The sequence below is a fragment of the Nannobrachium achirus genome (assembly GCF_963921795.1).
Source record: "Nannobrachium achirus genome assembly, chromosome: 15".
Classification (NCBI taxonomy): domain Eukaryota; kingdom Metazoa; phylum Chordata; class Actinopteri; order Myctophiformes; family Myctophidae; genus Nannobrachium; species Nannobrachium achirus.
In genome coordinates this window covers 8,408,160-8,435,961 of record NC_137822.1, presented here as the reverse complement: position 1 = coordinate 8,435,961, position 27,802 = coordinate 8,408,160, and the positions used below count along the sequence as shown (strand labels likewise).

The window sequence follows — 27,802 nt, the reverse complement described above, 5'->3', positions numbered from 1 at the left end:
TTTAATAATATAAAAACACTGAACACCCCCAATTTAGTTTTCTGTGTGATATGTTGTTTTGTGCAATATGGTTGTGTTTTTTGTTGTCATTATTGAACAGGCTGAAGAAGACAAATAATCTTTCGGGGACAATAAAGATTAGCATTAATATTAATATAGTCTGTTAGGTTTCATAATACAAAGAATCGTGAATTTAGCAGAGATAATAACCTCATGAAGAAAGGAGCACTACTGGTATCCCTCAATCCACCGATGCTACCGATGAGTAATATTCAGGAGAAAGTTTAAATGACCAAAGGGTATTAAAAACATCCAGGTCCAGGCACTGAGGTTAGGTTTGACAATGAAAATAAACCTTTATTTTCAATGGGCCACAACCATTGGAGGAAAAAAAAAAGAAGAAAAAAGGCACAAATGTTTGCCAAGCTGAACATGTCTCTGAAACAAAGGCAGATACAAAACAATACCATTCTTTTTTTTATCCATTATGGTGCTGCTAAATGGGGTTCTAAATGGACCATTACAGTTCTGCAACTCTGAGTTGGGGGTCCTTGAAAAAAATAAAATGAAATAAAAAAGTTTGAGAACCACAGCTATATAGCAATATTAGCCATCACAAAATTGAGCTTTAACTATTAAAGCTTTAAAAACCAAAGAGGGGAAAAAACCCACGACAATTACGAACAGCGTTCCCAGCTTAGGGAAGACTCTTGGGGAAGACGACATTCCCACTTGAGGCACAAGGGATCAGTTGTTTCCGAGCACCCATGTCCAGATATTTTTCTATGAGGACTTCCACTGGCACCTTGTCAGTCACATGCCCCTGTCTGGAGAGAGCAAAGACACCAACACATGCATAGACATAGATGAATAAAAGAAACGTGATGGTGGGAATTTTAAAGAGGGAGAAGGTGCCAATGTGGTTCAACAAATCTGCTTGGCATGGGCTTGGAGAGGGCAGCCCTATGTCTTAAACAAAATAATTTAAATAGGGGAAGAAAACACTGGGTTGGCACATATTGGTCTGTAGAGATTCGTCTAATTGAACAGCAAATATTCAGGCCACGTGTTGGTCCTGCCCTTAATATGGTACAATACTCAATACACACCTTTTCAGCAGAAGGATAACATCTTCCACTTCAATGGTTTTCCTCTTGGCATGTTTGGCATACGTCTCCAAGTCTTCCACCATCCGGTCAAAGAACTTCTCCATTCTATTAAACAAACAGGGAAAACAGAACATTTTAACACCTGCAATTTCCTGTTTGGAAGCCTCCTACACTGCGCCATGGGCTGGGAGGAGCAGATGGAATTAACCCAGGAAGCTTCCAAGTTATCCTCCCATTTATCAGTTCCAGTAGAATTAATACATCAAGCGCTAACTGAAAGTGACGGTAGACCAGTGTTGATTGTTTCTTGACTACCTTTTTTCACTGACGAAAACTAAATAAAACCTAAATAAAAACTAAGCTATGATGAGAGAGTAATACTGAGATATACTTTCGTCAACAAAAGTAGACTAAAATGTTATGGAGGGACTAGAGGAGAAGAGATCCAGTAGAACTAAAAAACAAGTAATTTTATGTTTGGTTGTGCTTGGGTGTTGCACTCTGAAAATAGCAGATCTACAAAAATATGTATGGTGTAAACAGCTGACAAGGCATACTTTTATTGTCACCTTACCTTGACAACCGTAAGAAAAATGTGACAAACTAGCTGCTGAATATAGTACAATTATTTCACCACTTCTCCCTTAAATCTGCATCCTCTTAATCCTCCTTCGTATCCTGTTAATCTACTCAGAGAACTACAGAAATGATGCTGCAGGTCACATTCATTCATTTCAAGAGTTTGTATTCGAACACATTAAGGACTGGCTGTATTAATTTCTAGTCTTACCACATTATATTAAATAACATAGCTAAAATGGCCTCAAAAGTTTTCTTTGCAAGGAGTTGCATTGGTGTGGACTGGCCTTTAGACTTGTATAAGTATAGTTACTTACGTTTGTTTAACGACAGGGTACACGTCCGAGGAAACCTTGGTCTTAGCAAAGTGTTTGAAGTTGCCCATGCAGTAGTTCTTGGTGAAAATGGAGGGGGGCTCCTGCTTTTTCTGTCCAGCCGTCTTCGCAGTGCGCTTCTTTGGTTTAACTGGAACCACATCTTCAATACTGAAGGAACAAAGTACATTTAAATAATCAATATGTCACTTCATGTTAAAGCGGCACCATCATGTCAATGAAGAAACTGGATGTTTAAAAAAAAATCCAGATCATTAGAACTGCCATTCATTTCAAGTTAGAAGTTGTCTTGCACTAGAAAATCTTCCACCATGCAGCAGTAGAAAGCATGGGTTACATGTTCTTGTCATACACCATACTTTCAAAACACTCACACCATGCAAGCTTTATAACTCATGTGATTAATGACAATGACATGCATCTTCTGCTGCAACAGTGAGTTTATAACTAGGGATGCGGTATCGGTACTCGTGGTATCGGTACTCGCCCCGATACCGGCCTATTTTCCGGTATCGGTACTCGTCCGATACTGCTCACAAAGCGCCCGAGTACCCTGTGTGTTCTGCCACTTCGCCTTTCTCTCTCTCAAAGTATCAAAAGTAAAAATACAAAATGTTTGAGCATAGCAGATCTAGAAGATCATGCACAGTACAGGAATTTCCATGGGCTAAACCTGAAAAAAAAGTGAAATGTGTGGCAGTTGTGGCATGTTCTGGGAAAGCAATGCAATGTAATGTGTTATATACAGCCAGAAAGTGAGGAACATCTGATAAAAAAAAAGAAAAAAAAAGAAATTTAAAGACATTTTGTATCATTAATTGTACTCGTATCGGTACTCGGTATCGGCGAGTACTCAAAATGAAGTACTCGTACTTGTACTCGGTCAGCAAAAAAGTGGTATCGGGACATCCCTATTTATAACCTGACTCTGAATGGTGGCAGTAGTGCGTATACTGCATATTCCACCCTACTTTTACCATCTGGGATTGCTCGAGCAGACCCGATGTAAGGGGCGGGCCATTTTTTTCAAGTTCTTTTGCAGGTGATTGGATGGGGCCGTCTGTCTATCAGTCTGGGAGTGCCAACTCCAACCACTCATATTGGCCTGTCTGCATGACGTTACACCCAGAATCCACCTCGTAGCTGCCGCTGATTCGTCCGGACTGGGAGTGATATCAACTCTCCCCGAGCGGTCTCAGATGGTAAAGTAGTGCGGTACGCACTGCTGCCACCATCTGGCGGAGTCAGGTTAGTGAGTTTAACTTGCCTGGGTTGAACATTTTTAAGCCCCATAGTAGGTGAGGGCCGTGGTTTATTGACCACACCCTTCCTTATGGCTCGAACGAATGTAGGAGTCTTCATGGAGAGTTCTAAAGGACATTAGAAAACAAGTCAATAAAATAATTCCATTATATTCAAATAATTCACACACACACACACACACACACACACACACACACACACACACACACACACACACACACACACACACACACACAACCTTCATTCTCATCATTTTCTTCATCCTCCCACTCTTCTTGGTCTGCAGCAGGATCTTCTTGGTCTGCAGGATCTTCTTGGTCTGCAGGATCTTCTTGGTCTGCAGGATCTTCTTGGTCTGCAGCAGGGTCCTCTTGGTCTTCTGGGTCCTCAGCAGACTGTGCAGAAGTACCTGGCCCAACAGGAGGGGGACCACTGTGCCTCTCACTCGGACCGTCTCCTGCAGACGCGTCTCCCGTCCAGTCTACAGGTGAAGAAACGCAAATCCTTTTACTTGATATATTATCAAAGCTCAAGTTGCCTTGCATGCCTTACGGCCGGACTACAACAAAAAATGCGCACATACGCGCGTACTGTCCGTGAAGCCGCTCGCGTATGCGTAAACGCTCCAGGCTACACCAAGAAGGGAGTATATGTGAGGAAGACCAGATAGTCTGTGCACAAAATGCATACGCGTCCTTAAAAAATAGAACGCGCACAAAACGGCTTGGTGTAGCCCGGCCGTCAGAGACTGTGTGTGATTTGTTATCATTTTACACAGGTAGGTAGTGTCAGTAGTTTACTATACAAATTAATACAATACTAACAAATGACATACAGTGGCATCACACATCCATAGTGTGAGAGCACAGAAACATTTATTTTACATGCTCACTCACCAGCCTCTGTGGCCTTGGGTACTGCCCCCAAGCTCCTGTAGTCCCTTCCGCCATCCACTGCAACGGGCACATGTCCACCACCTTCAGAGCGAAAGGCCCTGTGACCGACCTTCTCTGCAACATGTGACAGCTGCCCCGGCGTTCCCTCCATCGCAGCTTCTGGCTTCCCGTTCTCCTCTTCTGACTGAGATTCAGGAACTGCCTCTTCTTCCGTTTGGTGTGCGGGGACCACTTCTTCTGGTCGGGACTCCTCGTCCTCGTCTGTTTGGGACTCAGGGGCCTCTGGCTCCTCCTCGTCCGTTTGGGACTCAGGGGCCTCTGGCTCCTCCTCGTCCATTTGGGACTCAGGGGCCTCTTCTTCCAATTGGGAATCAGGGGCCACCTCATTTGCCTCTTCATCCGTTTGGGATCCAACTTCCTCTTCTGGTTGGGACTCTGCTGCCTCTTCATCCATTTTGGATACGACTCCTTCTTCTGGTTGGGACTCTGCCTCTTCTTCTGATTGGGACTCGACCGGTTTGTCTTCTTCAGGCTGCACTTCCACTGCTTCGTCTTCGGTCTTGACCGGTTTGTCTTCTTGGTTTGTCTGCACTGCTTCGTCTTTGGTCTGAGACTCCGCTTCGTCTGGCTGAGACGGAGCTGCGGCAGCATCCTCTTCTTCTTCGGGTCGAGATTCCGCAGAGACCTGCTCTTCCCCCTCGGCTGGAGGATAAGAGGCGGGTCGTTTTCTTATCGACTCGCTGCACTCCTCTTCCATTTGCTCGTCTTGGCTCATCTCTCCCTCCGCCTCACACCCGGTGTCTCTCTGCGTCTGCGATGCCAGGGCCGTGGCTTTGTCCTGTGCGGCAGTGATGGCTGACCATGAGCCCATGACAGATGGCTGGGCGTAAAGGGCGGTGGGATGGTCGACATAGAGGTTACTGGTGCATTCAGGTCCAGCATCACTCAGATTCAGGGTAAGGCCATCAGCGCATTCGGTTTTATTGAGGAACCGACTCACTCCGCCAGTTGCCACATCTGAGAGGGTGAACATTAACAGGAAAGCAGGTTTAGTGGTGATATCAAACTTCATGGGGTCTAAGAATGACATGGCTTCATGTGGCCAGTCGATGACGTATATTTAGTTCAGTTTAGTTGATCATCTTTCACAGTGTCATGCATTTTACAAATCATACAACCACAAAAGAAAAAAAAGAAACACTGTCTGAAGTGATCAAAGGGAATAGGCTGAAGCTATAGAGCTAATAATTACTGCCTATCCTACAGTATATACTGTACGTGTCCTTAGTTACAATAATATGTTTGAAAAGTAATCAAAACAAGACAAAAACATACCAAAACAAAGCATGTTGTCATAGGGCTCTGCATAGATCCCTATAATAACATGTAATCCCTGTAATATACCATTAAAATATGTTATACTGAAATATACTATTAAACTATGTTATACTATAGTAATATACTATTAAGCTATGTTATACTGTAATAGGCGCTCTACAGACGGGCAGCGGTTGCCACAGGGGCTCCCGCTTGGATCCGCGGGGACCGCGAGACAAACACACTCGCTCAGCGAGTAAATGCAGCGCGGTATCACAAAGATGAACACAATCCATCTCTCACCGCCCGCGTGTGCATGCACGAACGAGCACGCTCGCGGGGATTTTGACGGGACTGCGCCTGCTTGCCTCGCCGTCTCTAAACTTCGCTGCGCGGCCGAAATAGCCGCCCGCCTCTCATTGAAAATGAATTACTTGGAGGCGGTGACCACATACCGTCTGGAACCCACTTAAAACTATTTAACTTTGTTACAATAGAATATGTTTAGTACATACAACTGCGTATTTGGGCAGGGTTTCAGCCCGATCCAATGGCTATAAATATTTAAATTCTTTTATACATGATTAACGGGTTGAGGTAGGTTCTTGTTCTAATGGCAAGTACAAGACATTTGCCAGTGAGGTTTGTGAGATTAGCCCCAGACAACACACTAGAAGGCCTCTGGGCCTACAGAGACATACCATGAAAAGAGATGCTCGTGGCTCGAATGCATACCACATAACAGGCTATATTCCTTCCAGCAGCTGGCCCAGGTTCTAATACAACAACACCAGACACTTACCAGCGTCACCAACCCTCTGCCTTTTAACACCTTCTTCAAACGCCTCCACGCTGAACTGGCGGTGCTGAGGTGCCTTTCTCTGAAGTGACTTTTTCTCAGTGCGAGCATCCATGTATGGTGTTTTCAAGCTTAATGTTTCACTGCAAAAGATATTAGACAATATGTAAGGCTATCACGATCATGAAATTGTACTTGACGATTAATTGTTTAATTTAACTGTATTTGTATTTATTTGTTTAATACAAACAACAATTACATAATGATCCATTGTGTTTTTAGGCTTTGTAAACAATAATTCCACAGGGTTTCTGACTAATATTTAATCCCATGTTAAAATGGTTTTTGCCATGTTTTGAAAATGTATGAAAATCTTTCGACATGGATCAATTAACCAAAAATAATTGTGACCGAACAAAATAATCGTACTATATTATAGCCAGTTTGAAATTAGGGCACTCAGGGGAACTATGTATGTGAATATGAAGTCATACAGTATGTTGGATGCCTGGATCTGAGAGAAGCTTTTAACCGTAGGAAAATTACGATGACGTTAGATATCCCATTACCCTGACAAACTGGTAGAGGCTGAAGAGGAGGGTGAAGACTCTCTTGCTGGTCTATCTTCAATGTCTGCAAACAGAAACACCAGGTAAAAAGAAAACGTATGCGAAAAAATCTTCATTAACACTACAGCAGTCATGTTTGCGGTTGTGTCGTAAGAACACCAAGCCCTAATTGTAAGACCTCAAGCTCATATTCCTTATCCCTTCTGCTGAAGTATTCCACCTGATTCCCCCCCGGGAATCAAGGTTTTTCTAATGATGAAATGAGTGAACAAACCAATATGAAGTTTTAAGTGTATAGAGGGTAAATAGTATGCACATTTCTAAAGTGACAATTTAAGGACTTTTTAATACCTCTAAAATGACAAGTTAAACATTGGCCAAATTGTCATATATTAGAGGCAGAAATTGTGAAAATAGCCAATCTACATGCTCACAACGCCTCGCAATGCGGTAGATCTGCTATTTTCACAATAGAACTGTGTTATACAAAATGTAATGCCTCATCTCTTAGTGCTCGTCAGGGTGGGGTGGGTGGGGGGGGGGGTCCCCAGTTCAAATGTGATTATTTTGGAGGTCGCGGCCTGAAAAGGTTGAGAACCACTGCATTAAATAACAAAATGTCATAATTGACCATAAGGGAATGAAAGTGGTGATCAGTGGTTAACCTCTAACCTCACCTTGATTGAGTCTTTTCTCAAAGGCAGTCACGTTTAAGATACGAGGTTGTCTCTTTCTGCTCAGTCCCCTCACCGACTGGTCTGCGACGGCCATGGTAAAATTGGATAAATCCAGGTCCGACATCCCAGAACTGAAACACAAGCAAATAAATTAACACGTCAGGGATTTACAGAAAGAAATGTGTCAATATATTCAGAGGAGGAAAAAAAACTAGACACACATTAATCTAATCATTAGATGTTCGCTCCTAGAGCTGGGCAATCTAAACTAAAGCAGGATATTTTTGATCAAAGATAAAGAGATTTTGGATAATGACACTATGTGGGTAAAAAGCAAGAACACAACATGACATTACTGTAATGCAGCCTACTAAATTCCAGACAATATATAGCCTCATATCACAATATTGATATACAATAATATTGATATTCCCAAATCCCAATCCAATTCCCAACGATTTTGAGCATGTCATGGTCGACAGCCTACCTAGGACTGATGCTGCCAGCTGCAGTCATCGCTGGCTCCTTCCTCGCAGCTTCCTCCAGGGACGCCGCGGGCTCTGAATGACATGACCATAGTGGCAAGGGTTAGGGAAACACTTGGAAAACAAATGGTCAATCAATCAAGTCTCAACAAACACGTGAAAAGACCAAGTTCACCTGTCTGCAAAATGTTCCTGAGGCACATAGCCTTGGAAATTCAGGTCATAGCAGCAACAGCAAGAGTGAAACACAGGTTGAGGTAAGAGTAAACTAGTGTCAACAGTAAGACCTTATGTCATGTGTTAAGATCGCCCCAACACATGGCACTCACTCCATTTACACACACATTTTGCACGCAAGGACCGCATCAGGAAAGGGAAGTCTGGGGTTCTCTGAACAGATACTCTCGGTGGCGCGATGGATGGACAACAATGGAAATAAGCGCAAGCTTTTTTGTTTCTACGCTTTTGAGATGTACATTGTACAAATATGTTTACATATATGTATTTGTATCAATACTATTCATTTTGTTGTAATTTGTATTAGACGTTTTTCAGAAAACTTGGATGAGGATTTAGTTTGTAGTTTTTTTCAGGTCTAAATGGGACAAGAACCAACCATGCGGGAATGAAGGCACATAATTCATTGGTACATTTTAAACCTTACCATCACCTAGATTGAGTCGTTTCTCAAACGCGGTTACATCCAAGACACGAGTTGGTCTCTTTCTGCTCAGTCCCCTCACCGACTGGTCTGCGGCGGCCAAAGTCACACTGGAAAATTCCAAATCCGACAGCCTAGAACTGAAACACAAGCATTGATGAACCAATGGGAATAGCAAGAGACACAGATAGGGGTAGGGATTTGCTGACAGAAATACAGTACTATATGCATGAGCCCCTTTTCAACAACAAGGTGGTACCAGAACCTGAACCTATTTTTTTGGGCTGTGGTTTAGTCTCCATAGCGCACTGCCCGGTTTCAGACAAGGTTCCTGGAACCTTTTTTTTCGGTCCTGCTCTTGAGGTAGTACTAAACTTGAGTTCTGGGAACCCATGGACAGGGCCAGCAGCGAAGCTGCTCTCGGCTGTTTTTTGTTGACTACAAACACTTTTTTTTGTTTTGTTTTTTTACCTTCCCGGTTGGGTCTGGTTATATGGAAACGTAAGCAGAACATAGTCCCGGAACTTCATAGGTTCTTGAAACTTCTGGGTTCTAGTTCAGCCCTGTAGTGGAAAAGGAGCTATGGTTGACACTAGGGCATTCACGAATAGTGATTTTTAGTATTCGAATTATTCGACTTCAAAGTATTCGAATAGTCGAATATTCGACAGGACTGGCCAAACTGTCAAATATTAAGTACGCAAGAGGCGAACATTGTGAAAATAGCCGATCTACATGCTCACAACGCCTCATGCTGCGAGGCGTTGTGAGCATGTAGATCTGCTATTTTCACAATATTTATCTGCGGAACCGAGTCACATTAAATGTAATACCTACATTCCAAGTGCTTGTCAGGGTGGGGGTCCCCAGTTCAAATATGTTTATTTTGGGGGTCACGGCCTAAAAAAGGTTTGAGAACCCCTGGTTCAAATTAACAAATTCATCCACCAGGGGCATTGACAACTCATTCTTATTACTTCCTATCTAGCCAAGCTTTATAAACTATATATTTTTTTTAAAGAGAAAACGATACAAAAATAAAAATAAGCGAATATTCGACTTCGGTGAAAAACGTCAAATAGTGACTTTGATATTCGAATATTCGAATATTTGGTGAATGCCCTAGTTGACACACACAGCTTACCTGCGACGGCTTCTGCCCACGCTGGAAGTAGCTGCAGGCTCTGGCTCCTTCCCCACAGCTTCCTCCTGGACCAGGAGAGACACCTCAGGCTCTGAATGACATAACAAAGAGGCCAGGGTTAGAGGAACGGAGAGAACAAACACAATCTAAATCTGATGCAAGCAATGAGAAACCGCCATGTTCACCCGTCTGCAAAATGTTCCTGAGGATGTGCCTTGGAGTGAGGTCATCTTGCAGAGCAGAAACTCTGGACGACTTCCTCATCACGTGTGTGGTGGTCCTTCGGTTTCCGACAGGCAGCGATATCCTAGGCAGCGATATCCTGGCCGTTCTCTAGAGAAATCGTAGATCGATGAACAACATCTAGGTTGAGTTTAGAGCTGCAACAGCAATTATCCTATTGATACATTTTTCAATTAATCGAAAAGCGTGTCCTTATCTTTTTTACATAACAGGAATTATTTAATCTATAACCATTAATTTAACGAATGTCTGTCTGTCTGTCCGTCCGTCCGCCGTCTGACTGTCTGTCATGCTGACATCACTGATACTAATGGTAACAATGCCCAACTGACATCACTGACTGAAAACACTAGTGCCCAAATTTGGAGATGACATCACAGACTGGCCTGTACATGGAACACCATATATGGGTATAAAAGAGTGTCAGCCAGACAGACGGATACAACGGGTATTGCACAAGTGGTCAACGGTGACCATTCTGCCCAACGGGCACCAGTCTGGGTTATCCAACATTACTTCTGAGACTAATCACACAACCCCGGGCACAGGACTAGTTTTATATAAATCAACTAATAGATTAAATTAATCAACCAGCAAATCTACAAGCTCACAACGCGTTGCATCGCGAGTCGCGACACCTTGTGAGCTAGTAGATCTGCTAGTTTTAGCTTAATCTATCTTAAAGGGGGCCTGTCACCTAAAGGGTTACTGTCACTTAAAGCATCATCTTAAAAAACAAGTTAATATAAGCCAATCAAATTAATTGTCTGTATAGCCTGACTGTATGACTACTTACTTACTGTACAGGTCAGCTGTTGTTGGGGGGCGAGGGGCAGATCACACTGTGACATGAGCTTCAGACTGTTTCAGACCATTTTCAGAGATCAAGTCACAGTGTAATCTGCCCCTCAACCCCTTTAGGTGACAGTACCCCTTTACGTTAACCCCCCAAATCTAAACAATGCTTCTTCCTGACCTCATGCAGCTTCTGTTTCAGGGTGCGTTTCAAGGCCTCCTGCGGGGTAGGGGCACCGGCTTCTCTCCTCAACCTGACGCTTTGCTGTGGACTGTTGCTGGAGCTCTGGGATCCACCAGTGTCACTCCGCAACCTGGCGCTAGGTAGGAATGGGATGATGCGAAAATTTCATCAAATGAAAATCAATTATCCTGGGGCGGAACATTTGCCAAAGACATTTGATAAAGTGAAAAAAAAAAAGACTGTATCAAGTAGGTAATATTATAGAACGTTTTTACCAAAAGAGCAGGGGTCTACAACAGGGAGTTCGGGACCCCTAGGGGATCCTCAGAGTTACTACAGGGGGTCCTCCAAATCTTTGATTGATAGAAACAGTTTTTTCTCCTTTTTTACATTAACCACTTGAACCCTAGTGTCCATATTCCGAGAACTTTAGCCAAAAATAGCAGATCTACAAGCTCACAATCTTGTAGATGGGCCATTTTCAGGAAAGAGCTTTGGTGTAGAGGGGAAAAAGAGCAGACTAAGTACAGAGTGAAAGGTCAAGTGGTTAAATATCTGAAAACACAAATTGACATGAATCCAAAATACACTGATGATCGTGCTGTCAAACAATGAAACTATATGGAATCTCTGAACAGGTTGTGGGGGTCCCTGCTTCATCTCTCTCTCAACTAAGGGGTCCTTGGCCTGAAAGCGTTGAAGACCCCTGCAATAGAGTGTTTTAAATGGTACCGGATATGCAGCTCGACAAATAAAAGGTAAATTGATCCCAGTGCATGACGGAGGACGATTTCACGATAAATTAAAACTCGAACGGAACGAATATCGCAAGTGTTTTTATCATGATAATTAAAATTTAGGCCTAGAATTATTGAATGCTTTAACTATTGAAAAATAGCACAAGCTCACAGCGCTGCGAGCTTGTAGATCTGCTATTTTTGAAACATTTTGAAAATTAGATTCTATACGTGTCTTTTGAATCCTTCTAAGGTTTTTTGAAAAACCTATGTTTCTGTGTCAGCAATCTGGCCAGCCATCGTCAAAGAAAAGGTCCTTTTCACTTAACTGGAGCTCAGTTAGTCTGTTCTTGAGAGACTACTATGTCAGTGGCTCTCAAACCTTTTCATGTGAAGGACCCCCAAAATGATATTTATTTGGCCACGGACCCCCATCTCAAAATATTTAGTTCCAGGGACCCCCCAGAAGCAAAATTTGAGTTACAAACGTTCGCTTTGAAAATACATAATACACTCAGATACACAGACACAGCCTATAGATACTGTGTATAGGTCATTACATTTTTCTCAAAAGGATTTTTGTTTTTACATTGTGAAATGATTAAAAAAAAATGATTTAAAAAATGTTGGCAAAAAGAGAGGGAAAAGAAATGCTGACATTGACGTGACTCCTTTCTAAATAATAGGACTTGTTATTGCATTGGGTTCCGCCCTCTGTTCAACTGCAGTGAGTTGAGAATGGAAACACTGCCCTCATGTGGATTCTTTCATATCACACTGTAACACTGTTAGTGAACAAAGACTCGGTGGGAACGATTCCTGTCACAATATAGAGCCGTTTAACACTGTTACTGAACAAACACTCTATAGCAATGATTACTGTGACAACGTGGAGCAGTTTAACCCTGTTAGTGAACACACATACTGTATGAGTGATTCCTACCTCGAGGCAGCAGCAGCAGTGCAACATGCATGTTGCTTCTCCAACACAGACTGGTGCACTGCACTTCCTGGTGTGTCAGGTGAGTGACTGGGGGAGAATTCCTTGGCTACAGCGCCGTCTATGGATGGGGACCTACTGATAGGTTCTAGAGGCATGCAGTCTACCGCACTTCCAGGGGGTTGGGGGGGGCAGCGGCCTTCGGCCGCTGCCTGGGCTCGCAAGTCCGGCTTGGTGCCGTCCCCCCACCTCGGCGCCTGACTCTGGCTGGAGCTTTACAAAAAAAAAAAAAAAAAAAAAAAAGCCAGCTGCTGAGCTGAGCTGACCTGCGCAGCGTGCGTGCGTGCGTGCGTGCGTTCGTTCAGTGCAATGTGAATGCATGTGACTTAGGAAGATAGATAGATAGATACGTAATAAACATGATTTGGTACAAGCTCAACTAAAAGGAGATCCTAGTAATGTTTTTGGCTTATTTCCACAGGGAAGTCATTCACGAATGAACTAATTATTGATATAGGACTGTCATAGGTATACAGTGTCATTGACAGTACAGTTCACTGGTACAAGCTCAACTAAAAGGTGATCCTAGAAAAGACTAAGTCAGGGGGAAAAAAGGGGGAAACAATTTAAAAACTAAAACAATAAAAACAGCCGATCTACAAGGCTGCATGTGGGCTTGTGGATCAGCTGTTTTGGGTAAATGTGGGTTATTTATCTAATGCAGTATTGATCCCTTTATCGAGTGATTGATTGAAGACTTTATGACAAGTTTCATGACAGTACAGTTCACTGGTACAAGCTCAACTAAAAGGAGCTTTATTCATTTATTGAATGAATTATTTCCCTGTCTCCACACCAGGCCCAACTGCGCCGCCACTGACTGATAAATTGCGACCGTCAGGTCGCAGTTACTATCGAAACCTCGACCAGGTGTCTGTCTGTCCGTCACACTTTTGCCCTGCTCATATCTCCGCAACCGTCTGACCCGATCCGTGCCAAATTTTGCACAGACAGTCCTTGCCCTCCACCCATCGATTCTCACATGGCCCTCCTCTTCTAGCGCCACCATGAGGCCGAAACTCTTTCTGGACACTGCTCCTACAAATCTTGGTCTAAAATCACACAAATCGGTACACACTTGCTCTACACTCATGTCATCAACATGGATCTGTCCCATTTAGCGCCACCTTCAGGCCGATTTTTTAAAACCCATTTTTGGACACTACTCCAGATTTTGCCCTAAAATCACGCAAATCGCTACGCAGTCAGTATATATTAGGGAGTCTTACTGGTTTAATTAAATAACACATACAAGCTCACGGAAGCTCCATCCAACTTCTGCGCAATGCATTATGGGATGTTGGAAAGTTGTGGATACTAGCAACAGAGTATTTATTTAAATAAATACATAAATAAATAAATAAATAAATAAATATATAATGAATGAACGAACACATGAATAAATAAATAAATAAATAAAGAAAGAAAGTGTGTGTGCATGCATGCATGCATGCATGCGTGCGTAATTACTGCCTCCTCGTTAAGAACCCCACACATTTAGGCAAATTCTTTCTTTCCTTCCTTCCTTCCTTCCTTCCTTCCTTCCTTCCTGTAAATGAGGCCGCATGACAAGCGTTCTCGTCACCGCGCTGACGTGCTAATTACACGCAAATACAAGGGGTGGAGTCGAACTTAACGAGTGGGCGTGGTTTCAACAAGAGGGAGGAGTCTGACTTAACGAGTGGGCCTAACGTAATGAGTTTTGTGGGTGTCGCACGCATTAATTATGTAAATTAAGCCGACTTATGCAAATGGGGGGGGCAGGGCATGGTTTGGAAATGCGTGTGGGCGTGGTGCGTGCGTGCGTGCGTGCCTCAATTAATTAATTAATTAATTAATTCATTCATTCATTAATTGCCTCCTCGTTAAGAACCCCGTAAATTTAGGCAAATTCTTTCTTTCCTTCCTTCCTTCCTTCCTTCCTTCCTTCCTTCCTTCCTTCCTTCCTTCCTTCCTTCCTTCCTTCCTTCCTTCCTTCCTTCCTTCCTTTCCTTCCTTCCTTCCTTCCTTCCTTCCTTCCTTCCTTCCTTCAATAAATAAATAATTATGTTAATGAGGTTGGGGGCGTGGTCTGCGTTAATTATGTTAATGAGGGGTGTGGTCTGCGTTAATTATGTTAATGAGCAAAAAAAAGGAAAAGTAGTGGTCTGCGTTAATTATGTTAATGAGACTGCACAACATGCATTTGACGCGCGCGTCTTGTTGCTAATTACACACGAATGCAGGGGGCGGAGCTAATTAGCCTAATTATTCAAAGTGGGGGGCGTGGTCTGCATTAATTATGCAAATGAGGTTGGGGCGTGGTCTGCATTAATTATGTAAATGAGACTGCACAACATGCATTTGACGCGCGCGTCTTGTTGCTAATTACACGCGAATGCAGGGGGCGGAGCTAATTAGCGTAATTATTTAAATTGGGGGGCGTGGTCTGCATTAATTATGCAAATGAGGTTGGGGCGTGGTCTGCATTAATTATGTAAATGAGACTGCACAACATGCATTTGACGTGCGCGTCTTGTTGCTAATTACACGCGAATGCAGGGGGCGGAGCTAATTAGCGTAATTATTGAAATTGGGGGCGTGGTCCGCATTAATTATGCAAATGAGGTTGGGGCGTGGTCTGCATTAATTATGTAAATGAGACTGCACAACATGCATTTGACGCGCGCGTCTTGTTGCTAATTACACGCGAATGCAGGGGGCGGAGCTAATTAGCGTAATTATTTAAATTGGGGGGCGTGGTCTGCATTAATTATGCAAATGAGGTTGGGGCGTGGTCTGCATTAATTATGTAAATGAGACTGCACAACATGCATTTGACGTGCGCGTCTTGTTGCTAATTACACGCGAATGCAGGGGGCGGAGCTAATTAGCGTAATTATTGAAATTGGGGGCGTGGTCCGCATTAATTATGTAAATGAGGCTGCATTAATTATGTAAATGAGGCTGTTAAGTGGCGTTTCCCAGCGCGTAAAAAATGCAGACGGCCGTATGTAAATGAAGGGGAGCTTAGTCGAAGTATGCAAATTGGGGGCGGGCATGGTTTGGAAATGCGTTTGGGTGTGGTTCGCATACATTATGCTCGCATACATTATGCTAATGAGGGTGTTGAGGTAGGTTTCCCAGCGCGTAAAAAATGCAGACGACCGTATGTAAATGAAGGGGAGGAGCTTAGTCGAAGTATGCAAATTGGGGGCGGGCATGGTTTGGAAATGCGTTTGGGTGTGGTTCGCATACATTATGCTCGCATACATTATGCTAATGAGGGTGTTAAGGTAGGTTCCCCAGCGCGTAAAAAATTCAGACAACCGTATGTAAATGAAGGGGAGGAGCTTAGTCGACGTATGAAAATTGGGGGCGGTGCATGGTTTGGAAATGTGTGTGGGTGTGGTTCGCATAAATTATGCTCGCATACATTATGCTAATGAGGGTGTTAAGGTAGGTTCCCCAGCGCGTAAAAAATTCAGACGACCGTATGTAAATGAAGGGGAGGAGCTTAGTCGACGTATGAAAATTGGGGGCGGTGCATGGTTTGGAAATGTGTGTGGGTGTGGTTCGCATAAATTATGCTAATGAGGCTGTTAAGTGGCGTTTCCCAGCGCGTAAAAAATGCAGACGGCCGTATGTAAATGAAGGGGAGGAGCTTAGTCGAAGTATGCAAATTGGGGGCGGGGCATGGTTTGGAAATGCGTGTGGGCGTGGTTTGCATACATTATGCTCGCATACATTATGCTAATGAGGGTGTTAAGGTAGGTTTCCCAGCGCGTAAAAAATTCAGACGACCGTATGTAAATGAAGGGGAGGAGCTTAGTCGAAGTATGCAAATTGGGGGCGGGGCATGGTTTGGAAATGCGTTTGGGTGTGGTTCGCATACATTATGCTCGCATACATTATGCTAATGAGGGTGTTAAGGTAGGTTCCCCAGCGCGTAAAAAATTCAGACGACCGTATGTAAATGAAGGGGAGGAGCTTAGTCGACGTATGAAAATTGGGGGCGGTGCATGGTTTGGAAATGTGTGTGGGTGTGGTTCGCATAAATTATGCTAATGAGGCTGTTAAGTGGCGTTTCCCAGCGCGTAAAAAATGCAGACGGCCGTATGTAAATGAAGGGGAGGAGCTTAGTCGAAGTATGCAAATTGGGGGCGGGGCATGGTTTGGAAATGCGTGTGGGCGTGGTTTGCATACATTATGCTCGCATACATTATGCTAATGAGGGTGTTAAGGTAGGTTTCCCAGCGCGTAAAAAATTCAGACGACCGTATGTAAATGAAGGGGAGGAGCTTAGTCGAAGTATGCAAATTGGGGGCGGGGCATGGTTTGGAAATGCGTTTGGGTGTGGTTCGCATACATTATGCTCGCATACATTATGCTAATGAGGGTGTTAAGGTAGGTTCCCCAGCGCGTAAAAAATTCAGACGACCGTATGTAAATGAAGGGGAGGAGCTTAGTCGACGTATGAAAATTGGGGGCGGTGCATGGTTTGGAAATGTGTGTGGGTGTGGTTCGCATAAATTATGCTAATGAGGCTGTTAAGTGGCGTTTCCCAGCGCGTAAAAAATGCAGACGGCCGTATGTAAATGAAGGGGAGGAGCTTAGTCGAAGTATGCAAATTGGGGGCGGGGCATGGTTTGGAAATGCGTGTGGGCGTGGTTTGCATACATTATGCTCGCATACATTATGCTAATGAGGGTGTTAAGGTAGGTTCCCCAGCGCGTAAAAAATGCAGACGACCGTATGTAAATGAAGGGGAGGAGCTTAGTCGACATATGCAAATTGGGGGAGGGGCATGGTTTGGAAATGCGTGTGGGCGTGGTTTGCATAGATTATGCTCGCATACATTATGCTAATGAGGGCGTTAAGGTGGGTTTCCCAGGGCTTAAAAAATACAGACGACCGTAGTGAGCATTCGTTCCACGAACGCATTCATTCAATGAATGAATGAATGAATGAATAAATAAATAAAGTGCAAACGAACGAGCGAACGAACGAACGCACGTGCACGCACGCACACTTTATTATTTATTCATTCATTCATTCACGCACGCACGCACGCACGCACGCACGCACGCACGCACGCACGCACGCACGCACGCACACTTTATTTTTTAATTAATTCATGAATACAGCCTGCGATATGCGTGAAATCTTGCAAGCACATTCCCACTAGGTCAAGGAACAGATGCCTCCCTTCTCACATTGGCCTGTTATAGCGCCACCAGCGGGTCAACTTTTGCATAACACATTTTTGGAACAAAATGCCTCAAATCATGCATGCAGCTAATTTCAGTAACGTCAAAGAGAGCACTGCCTGCGATCTTGACATTTTGTACTTTTATAGACATTGTTTTCTGGCTTGAAGCGAGCCCACAATTGTTTCGAAGGAACAATATTTTCTAGTTCCTTTTTGCTACCTTCAGATAGTTAGTTTGTCACAATGTCATACAGAGTGGCCGTTTGGCAACGGAAGGTTCCCAGTTCAATCCCGGGCTCCCCCAGAGTTACTGTTGAAGTGTCCTTGGGACTTGGAACCCGATGAGCAGGTTACCTTGCATGGTTTCCTCTGCCATCGGTGTATGAATGTGTGTGTGAAGTGAATGGGTGGCAGGCCTGGAATTTCGTCATTTTAGGGGCAAGGCCACTTGGCCTTTGGTGTTGTTCATTGTTTGAGGGCACAAAGGCCAAATGCCAGGGATGGAAGGCCATCACATAAAACAAGATTTTGGTCCTTTGAAAGACTACCTGCTGTGAAATAAATAAATTGGTATTTACAATCTGATCCATGCTCAGCCCTGCACCAATCAAAGATACTGGATTGGTTTGAGAATGGGGACTCAACAAAAGACACTGGTCTACATGTTGGCAAGACAGACACAGAGTAAAAAGTGGTAGAGTCAGCTGGGGCATTAAGGCCACTGTGGCCACAGGCCATGCCATTTTTTGGAGGGGCACAAGGCCAAACTGAGGGGCAACGACGGCCATGGCCTTCATGGCCTCCCTGAAATTCCTGCCCAGAGTTTAATGCACAGCAAAATCTCTGTAAAGTGCCTTGGATAAAGGCGGTATATAGGCTATAAATGCACCATTTAAAATGTTTCCTTCTGTGTATGACAGAATGGCACAGATATACATTTCAAAGTGATAGAAGCATTCCATTTACTGTACGTACATTTTTGGCCCAGGACAGTTCACAGCTTGTCTGTCTGTCCTGCTCTCCAAAACGAATGGACTGTTTACCGCCAGACAGGCCCAAAAGCTCAAGGAATAGGGTTGAACCTGTGATGCCATGCCGCACTTTTTATTTCTGTTTCTGTTTCTATTAGTTTGGTCATTAAGGTCCACAGAATGAGAGGCCTGCTCTGCCGGAAACATCGCGAAAAAAAGTTATGGCCATTTGTATATTCACTGTCCTATTGACTCCACTATTACAGGAAAATAAAAAGATTTAAAAAAAGAAAGAAATCTGCTTTAAGCAGCATGTGAGGGGTCAAACGAGGGGTTCTTCATGATTCTGAATACATTGCAAGCATTTGTTTTGCACAAAAAACATTCCTTGGGCTACATTTCATTTTCAACACAAAATTGAGCCACAGACATAGGAGAAATAAAAGGCAAACGTTGACCAACGTTGACCAAAGTAACATTATTTCTCCTTTCTCTAATTGTGTAGATTCTTGTGAATTAAGTCATGCAGATGTTTAACCGTAAGGTACGCTGCTCCCTCATTGGCCCTGCGTACTGTTGCCCGGAAACATCTGTCGAGGTGCCAACTTGCACCGTGTTATTTTACTAGAGGTGAGGGCGGTCCTCAGTCCGCACCACCAATCTGACTGATGTGCCCATATATGGAGATCTCTGTATCTGTCAGTGTTTGTCCCTTTTATGCCCATGGAGATCTCTGTATCTATCAGTTCTGGTCCCCTTTATGCCTTGCATTTGAAGTATTCTACACTCATCATTTCCAGAGGTTTGTGACCTCTCTAAGCCCAGGTGTGGACAGATACATGAGCTTGCGTCCTCGTTCTCCCTCTTCTTATCAACAAGTCCACATTGTCATTAGAGGTGGAAAGAAACTCACCCTGGCAGCTGAAATGGAAGTCACAGGATCAGCTTGGACTTCCTCACAAAGCAACACAAAGCGAGATAGTGTACTGCAACTACAGCAAATTACAACAGTTACTTACATTTCCCAGTTAAACTGGATCACATTGAGGTTATTTCATTGAATGATACAGGCAAGCTTGTGTGTTATACAGCAGCATTCACACCCGTAATGATTTACGTTAAGTAGTCTAAAATACTAATAGTAATATTAAATATAGCTGCAAGCAGCGATAAAGTGGCCAAGGCAAAAGCATCAAGGGAAAGCAAAGAAGACATCAAAGAGAAACTAGAAGCAGTGTTCTTCCGAACAGGTCAGGTGTTTTTTTTGGCCCACTGGTGACTCTATAACAGGCCAATGTGAGAAGGGTGGCATCTGTTCCTTGGCCTAGTGGGAATGTGTGTGCAAAATCTCACACACATAGCAGGCTGCGTTTGAGACAATTTGTTCAAAAAGGAGCAATCCTGCAAACCTTGGAATTCAATTTTAGCCAATTAGATAGAATATGATATCGGACAAATCCGTCATGATCACATCACTGTAGAGATACTGTGTACTGATTTGTGTGATTTTCTGTCTATAGCTGCAGAGCGAGATGAACAAATCTCAGTGAGAGTTGCAAGGGCCCCATAGCCTAGTGCAGTGTTTGTTATTTTTGCCTTTTTCTTGAGTTTTGCCTTTTGTTCCCGTTCCCGAGTTCTTCATTTTTAGATTTTTGGCAAAGTTTATTTTTGCCATTTTTGAATTTTGGGTTTCACTGTACAACTGCATGGTGGGGGCTGGATAAATAAAAATCTTAACGAGACACAAATTGCTTATTATAAGCAGACATGGCAACCCAGAACCCAACTACTGACACTTTAATGCAAGGACAACAGGAAATCAAATGATGTTTTTCAGGACAGCTTTTTCAGCCCCCGCCTTTTTCAGGATATGAACAGGATAACAGGGGCGGTGCCAGGAATAACATGAATATATAGAGATAAATAGTAATACTGAATAAAAGTACGAAGGTATTGGCATCAACTTGAATTTTTTTGAAAATAGCAGATCTACAAGCTCACAATGCAATGCAACGCATGAGCATTTACTGGAGTAGCCTAGAAGTAAGACTATACAAGTGAAGTATAAAATACCTCAAAATTATACTAAGGATAGTATTTGAGTAAATGTACTCACTTTTACACCCCTGGCATTGTAGACCCAGATGCTTGTGAAACATGATAAAGAAATAGTCATGCAATAGTATGAATTTCAGTTTATTTACACAAAGGATTTGCAATTGCAAAATATTTGGCAGCATTATTTTCTGTAAGTGGCTAGCAGAGTCAGACTTAACTAAACTTAAATTGTTTTTATTGAAAAACGTTGAGGGGAAGGCGGCTGGGGGTCAAAACTTGGAACTTTAGACGCTCACATGGGGCTGCCGTCCTGTGGGCAGAGCAGACTATGGATTCCAATTGGGGGGTGTTGGAACCCAGCCAGCCTAGGTGGGGGAGGGAGAGAGAAATGAGGTGAGCTTCAGAATAATTACAGTTGAGCCACAAGTTAGAGAAGAGGTGTTCAATCTGCCCGTTCCACACAATTCAGAATAATGAACCCACTTACACTGCCGTTCTTTGGCTTCAATGAAGCAATCTGGGAGCTGGTACTGATTGTCAGCTGATTGTCAGATGGGCTTCAGGTGTGAGGCTGAGCTTCCCCTGCATGGTTTGAAACAATAAACGAATAAATGAATGCACTCAAACATCATTACTTTATAAAGAAACTCAAAGTCATTACTTCAAAATCAAATCAAACTAGGAATGAGTGTCACTGCGGCTGCTTTTTCCTACCCATAACCATAGGTCAGACAGGATTGTGTCAGTCTTTCTGCAGGCTCGCCATCTTTCAGATTCAGTTCTAGGCAATAAACCTGGCCTGGATCAAAGAAAAAGGCCAAATGAATAGAAAAACAACAAATTCAAATAATCTGCTGCACTACAGGCTTGAAACAAAATAATTCCATTAATCTCCCCAACTAGGCATTGGCATTAAACTCAAAATACATCAATTCAATAATCAACGTTGCAGCTAACATACAAGCATTACATTCCAAAAGAAATCGTTTAACATTTAGATACCAAAACCAAAAACAACATAACATTTCAGAGCACATGGTCAGCTTACCAAGTGACACATTGTTCCTCCATCATACACAGCCAGTGTATCGAGTGGATCAGGTAGGTATGTTCAGGTGAGGTAAATCTAAAAGACAAATTATAGTATGGGTAAGTATAATGAATGAAACTGTTAGAAATTGGAATAGTTGTTGGAATAATGAACAGTGTACAGACCTGCAGCTGCTGCATAATGTAGCAGTGAGTAGCAGCAACCACCAGCACCATGCGGCTTCAAACAATCTGAGAGGGGGGGAGTGGCCTCAACTCAACCACTATTTATACCCTTGCTTAAGAAGGTTGCCATGTTTGGTCGGGTTGCCATGTTCAGTTGCAGTACCAGGGTTTTCACGGCAAAATGTTGTAAAATGTATTTTAAATGCATGAGGTAAGGCTTGAACAGGGGACTTCTGGAATGATAGACAAAGGCCTTACCATGTGAGCTATGCACAGCTCTGCACAGTGAGAAAATATTACTTTAAATGTTTGTTTTAGAAGCAGAAGAATAATTTGCATAAAACTTGCAATGTTGATAGAATTATTAAAAAAGCATGTTTCAATTTTTAAAAAATCCGATCTGACAGATCTTTAGATATTGGTCCAAAGTTCATGTAAAAAAAGTTCTGTGCACGTGACGCGAAAGTTCCGGAATAAAAGATGGTTTAAGTGTTTTACGAACTGCTCCAAAAGGCGGAAAATCGAAGGGCGGAGCTTACTTAACAAAGACACAGATGTCTTCAGCTTGAGTCAAGGCACGCGTGTAAGCAAGTTGCATGTCTTCAAACGAAACGAGGCATGACTTATGCCCCTTTAAAGTTTGAGTTTTCAAACGCTTTGTATAGCGCCCCCCTTTGGCCAATTGGAGTAAGATTGCTTTCAGTGATATTTGGACTAACCATCTACATATTTTCCAAATGCCATGAATGTGTCACTTTGCATGTATGATTTAGAGGCAGAAGAATAATTTGCATGAAACTGCATTATACAGTGAATTATTAAAAAATAATGTTTCGCTTTAAAGAAAATCCGGCCGCTGTGCGATGACCGTGTTGGTCCAAAGTTCATGTAAAAAAAGTTTTGCGCACGTTATGCGAAAATCCCAGGAGGACATAGATTTTGACTGTTTTTCATATAATTCAAAATTGTGGGAGAGGTAAAGGTCAGAGGTCAAAAGTCAGAGCGTAAAAGTTGTTCGGCATGAGGAGACGCATAAGTGTATACAGGTTTCATTGCTGTACCTGAAACAGGGCATGAGCTACACCAGTTCAAAGTTTGCACTTTTGAAGGCTTCCTACAGCGCCACCCTTTGGCCGATTGTTGCGAGCTTCGCGTTTTAGCCGTTTGGCATAGTCCTCTGCCATACTGCCATGAACGTGTCACTTTGCATGTATGATTTAGAGGCAGAAGAATAATTTGCATGAAACTGCATTATACGGTTAATTATTAAAAAATAATGTTTCGCTTTAAAGAAAATCCGGCCGCTGTGCGATGACCGTGTTGGTCCAAAGTTCATGTAAAAAAAGTTTCGCGCACATTACGCGAAAATCCCAGGAGGAGATAGATTTTGACTGTTTTGCATATAATTCAAAATTGTGAGAGAGGTAAAGGTCAGAGGTCAAAAGTCAGAGCGTAAAAGTTGTTCGGCATGAGGAGACGCATAAGTGTATACAGGTTTCATTGCTGTACCTGAAACAGGGCATGAGCTACACCAGTTCAAAGTTTGCACTTTCGAAGGCTTCCTACAGCGCCACCCTTTGGCCGATTGTTGCGAGCTTCGCGTTTTAGCCGTTTGGCATAGGCCTCTGCCATACTGCCGAGTTTCGTAAAAAGCGACTGCACGGTCTAGCCGCTAGAGCAAAAGTGGCGGAATAATAATAATAATAATAATAATAGTGATGAAGTCCAATAACAATGAGTGGCCAAGGCATTGCCACTTCGTGGCCTTGGCCACTAATTACAACATTTCCACATTTGCAAATGGCTAAATAGTAAAAAGGTCTTATCTTGCACTGGCCCACTGGTGTTGTGAGTTCCTGTGGGAGTGGGGGAAAATAATTGTTTTCTTTCCTCCTACATTCTGATGTCTTGAAAAGCAAAACATGATGTGTATTATAAGGGGAAGCTGATGGTAAGCCCATCATTCTTACACAACAAACGGTACAATGAGTCTTGGAAAGGAGACACTACTACGTCATAATACAGTGTATAATCTACAGCCTCTGCATTTCCGAGGCATCAAAGACAACGTGGCTTCAGATTACCACAGAATGTTACTTTCATTTCCACAGGTTTTTATCATTTAGAGAAAGTCTTTGAACTGTATTTTTGCATAGATATGACAGATGTCCCATTCTACCAATTACATCACTGGACTTCTTACGATTCAACATCTGAGTGACTGGTGCTCACGTCGCTTATCCTCTGCTGCTTCCCGGCCTCTTTCCCCCCTGTGTCAGCCATGTTAGGAACCCCAGCCTCCTCTCTGGGTATGAAGTTCATCACTGTATTGATCAGGTTGTAGCGGAAGCTCTTACTAAGGAAGTTGTAGAGAATGGGGTTGGCGATGCAGTGGAAGAGGTTCAAACCCTGCAACACTGTGTGTGAGTATTGGAGCACCTCAAACGTATTACAGCTAAAAAGACTAAAGGGGTTATTGTCGTCTCCGTAGAGACTTAGGAATTCCATGAGTATCATCATATTTACCAGGTGGAATGGCAGCCAACACAACAAAAACACCAGTGAGTAAACGTGCACCAGCCACACTTCTCGCCGGCCCTGCACATCCGGAGCCGTGCGAACCGCACGAGCTATGAGGATGTTGAAGGTGATGATGACGGCCGCAGGGCCCAGGAACTGGAACACCAACAAGGAAAAATCAATCACTGCGTACCACGCTGTGTAATTTTGCTGCGGGATCACGTAACAGCCTGGCTCGTCCCATTCCAGGAGGTCCACATGAACATTCTCCAACAGTGCCAGGAGGAAGGATAGCAGCCACAGGCCTCCGCAGAGCAACCAGCGGCGCCGGCCCACCACAGGGAAGCAGGTGGCAGATGAAGGCCTGGTCAGGGACAAGTAACGCTCCAGGGTCATGAAGGCCAGGAAGATACAGCTGCTGTAGGAACTGACCAGGTAGATGAGGTTGGTGACCTTGCAGAGGAAGTGACCCCACAACCACACATGGTCCATGGTCACCTCCATCATGAAGAAGGGCAAAACCACGATCACCATGAGGTCCGACAGGCTCATGTTGATGATGCAGAAGAGGACCCCGTTGGCCGAGTGGCGGCGGCGCCAGTTGACCCAGACGACCACAGTGTTCGCCAACAGGCCCACCGTGAAGATGAACAGGTAGAGGAGGAAGAGTGCAATGCGCCGGTCATCTGTGTTGAGGTGGAGAGTGCACTCTGTGTACCACGGAGTGTCATTGTGGATGGAGTGGTTGCTGTGGTCTTCAAGCGACATGGTCTGGAATTAAAAGCAAAACTTTGTTTCAGACTCAAAGTGGTTGATTATGTTTTCAAACATTACATAATAAAAGCACAGCACAATAGGAGGGTCAAGGACTAGTGGTGCAGTGCTCATTGCACACGGTGCCACGGCGGTACGGGCAGTCTTTTGAGCAGGAGCACAATGCGCGCATGTGCATCGATCAAAAACAACCTAAAACACCTAAAAAAAAGCTGCCCACTGCCCGGTGTCAAAAGAATGAATTAACACAGGAATGACCCTGGATGCATATCAATGGTCCATTGTGTGACCTGCTAAATCCTGTAGTGTAGAAGATAAAATAAAATCTAAGTCTGCAAAAAAAGTTAGACCAAGGCACTCTTGAGGGACAGTTAAAGGACAACTTTAGTTTTTTACAACAAGGGTTCATATTTTAGATTGTAATTAAAGAATATAAAAGATGAGTGTTCAAATTATTTCATTTACTTCTTTCTATTGTTTTAGAGATTCTTATTTCAGTGGTTGGGGGCATGCGTACAAGTGGCTAAATATGTCATTGTACACAGAATAAGTCCATTCCCAAGATACAACGCAACCTTTCATGGTTGGATGTGACTTATGGGGGCTAGAAGTGTTACTGTAAATGGCAATAGAGAAACTGCTGGCTTATTGTCTCTAAAAAGACATATTTAGCCACTTGTACACATGCCCCAATGCGTACGCATGCCCCACATTTTAACACGGTAAACGCGATAAAACAATAGAACGAAGCAAATGAAAACATTTTAACCCTCACTTTTTCTTTTCTCTAATTACAATCTAAAATATGAACCCTTGTTGTAAAAAACTAAAGTTGTCCTTTAAAGGGTGACTCGGTCACCCCGAAGAAGGCATTATGTGTGAATGTTTTATTCTTTCCATGAATTAGCCCTAAAATAAAGGATTTTTAACTGTCCCTCAAGAGTGCCTTGGTCTAACTTTTTTCGCATCAATTTTGTCACCGGACTACCAAAGAGCACCTTTCCTGGGAGATGTTTTACTCTACAGCCAAACAGATGCACTCCTTAACTCTCTGTTTTCTAAAATCTAAGTCTATTTGAAAGTGTTTCCAGGATAGTGGCTTATACTAGTAGTGCAGTTAAAAAAGGCAGATGGAGCCCTGTTTCGCCAGGGGTGGTTTTGCAGATTGTGTGAATCTACTGTGGACTTGTTTGGAACTCAGTGGAGTCAAGTGCTAGGGCTGTCACAATTATTACATAATCGTCTAATCGTGATTATTTGACATTATCGCAATTATTTTGTCATAATCGTGAATGTTGAAAAATTTCCGAAATAGTGGAAATAGCAGATCTACAAGCTCACGTTGTGAGCTTGTAGATCGGCTATTTCCACTATCAAAGTTTTAAGTAGTAGGTTGTCAAATATGTCAGTAATCTATTTGTATATTTAGGTTATGTGTCATATCTACCATGTACAACTTCAACGCCTAAAAGCTAAACAGAAATGTAATCATCAACGACAAAAACACAATTAAATCGATAATCGCCAATTATTTGAGTGACAATTAATCGTCATGTAAAATGTCATATCGTGACAGCCCTAGTCAGTGCATGCTTCAAATAGTAATCATAATTCTAATTTGAATTGCTCGCTTTACTGGGTTGAGTATATTTCCTTTGTGATCTCTTATCATTCATTCTACATGAGGATGAAAGCAGTTGCAAAACACAGTGACAGGACTGAAATGTCCCCACTTTACACAATCAATATAAGTCTACACAAACAAATGTATCATTCAGAAAGGTATCGAAGTATGAATTTGAAGCAGTGCATTGGTCATATTATTACCTTGATAAGTTGGTGTGTGGAGAGGATCAACGATGAAGAGGGAGGGCTCGTCTCAGAATGAGCAGCTCGGGTTTTGTGTCACAGTTACACAATTCCACCAACTCTACTGTCCTGGACAATCTGAGCAGTCAGCCTGAGATTCTCCCCTCCTATTGCGCATTAGCACACATTCGGACACTCTCACTCACATACACACACACACAAGATCTAACAGGACATCCTCGGTGACTTGGGGGAGTGCTACAGAGCAGCAGGAAAGCCAACACAAATACATGTCTAGGTTTTGCTTTCTTGACCTACACAGTTCCTGGCTGTTGAATTGTTGACATGAGTTTATACTGTTTTTCTATAGGTTCTGTTTATGGAGTAGTACACTCCACATTCATAAACAGCACAAGCCACTCTAAACCCACATACACCCAGTAGCCACTTGATGGCAGTGTATATTTTGTT

General features: G+C 43.1%; 1 protein-coding gene across 1 annotated transcript; it reads right to left on the bottom strand.

Moving 5' to 3' along the window:
- Positions 1-380: 380 nt before the first annotated feature.
- LOC308299557 (uncharacterized protein) lies at positions 381-27,474 on the bottom strand. The gene is made up of 16 exons (XM_080743354.1): positions 27,350-27,474; positions 24,432-25,519; positions 11,054-11,192; positions 10,020-10,167; positions 9,835-9,925; positions 8,694-8,830; positions 8,032-8,104; positions 7,545-7,675; positions 6,868-6,931; positions 6,302-6,441; positions 4,183-5,199; positions 3,525-3,767; positions 3,291-3,393; positions 2,006-2,173; positions 1,110-1,214; positions 381-827 (listed from the first exon to the last, which is right to left on the bottom strand). The coding sequence occupies exons 2-16, from the start codon at positions 25,514-25,516 to the stop codon at positions 698-700; spliced, it is 3,774 nt and encodes a 1,257-aa protein (XP_080599480.1). The 5' UTR covers positions 25,517-25,519; positions 27,350-27,474; the 3' UTR covers positions 381-697.
- Positions 27,475-27,802: the final 328 nt, after the last annotated feature.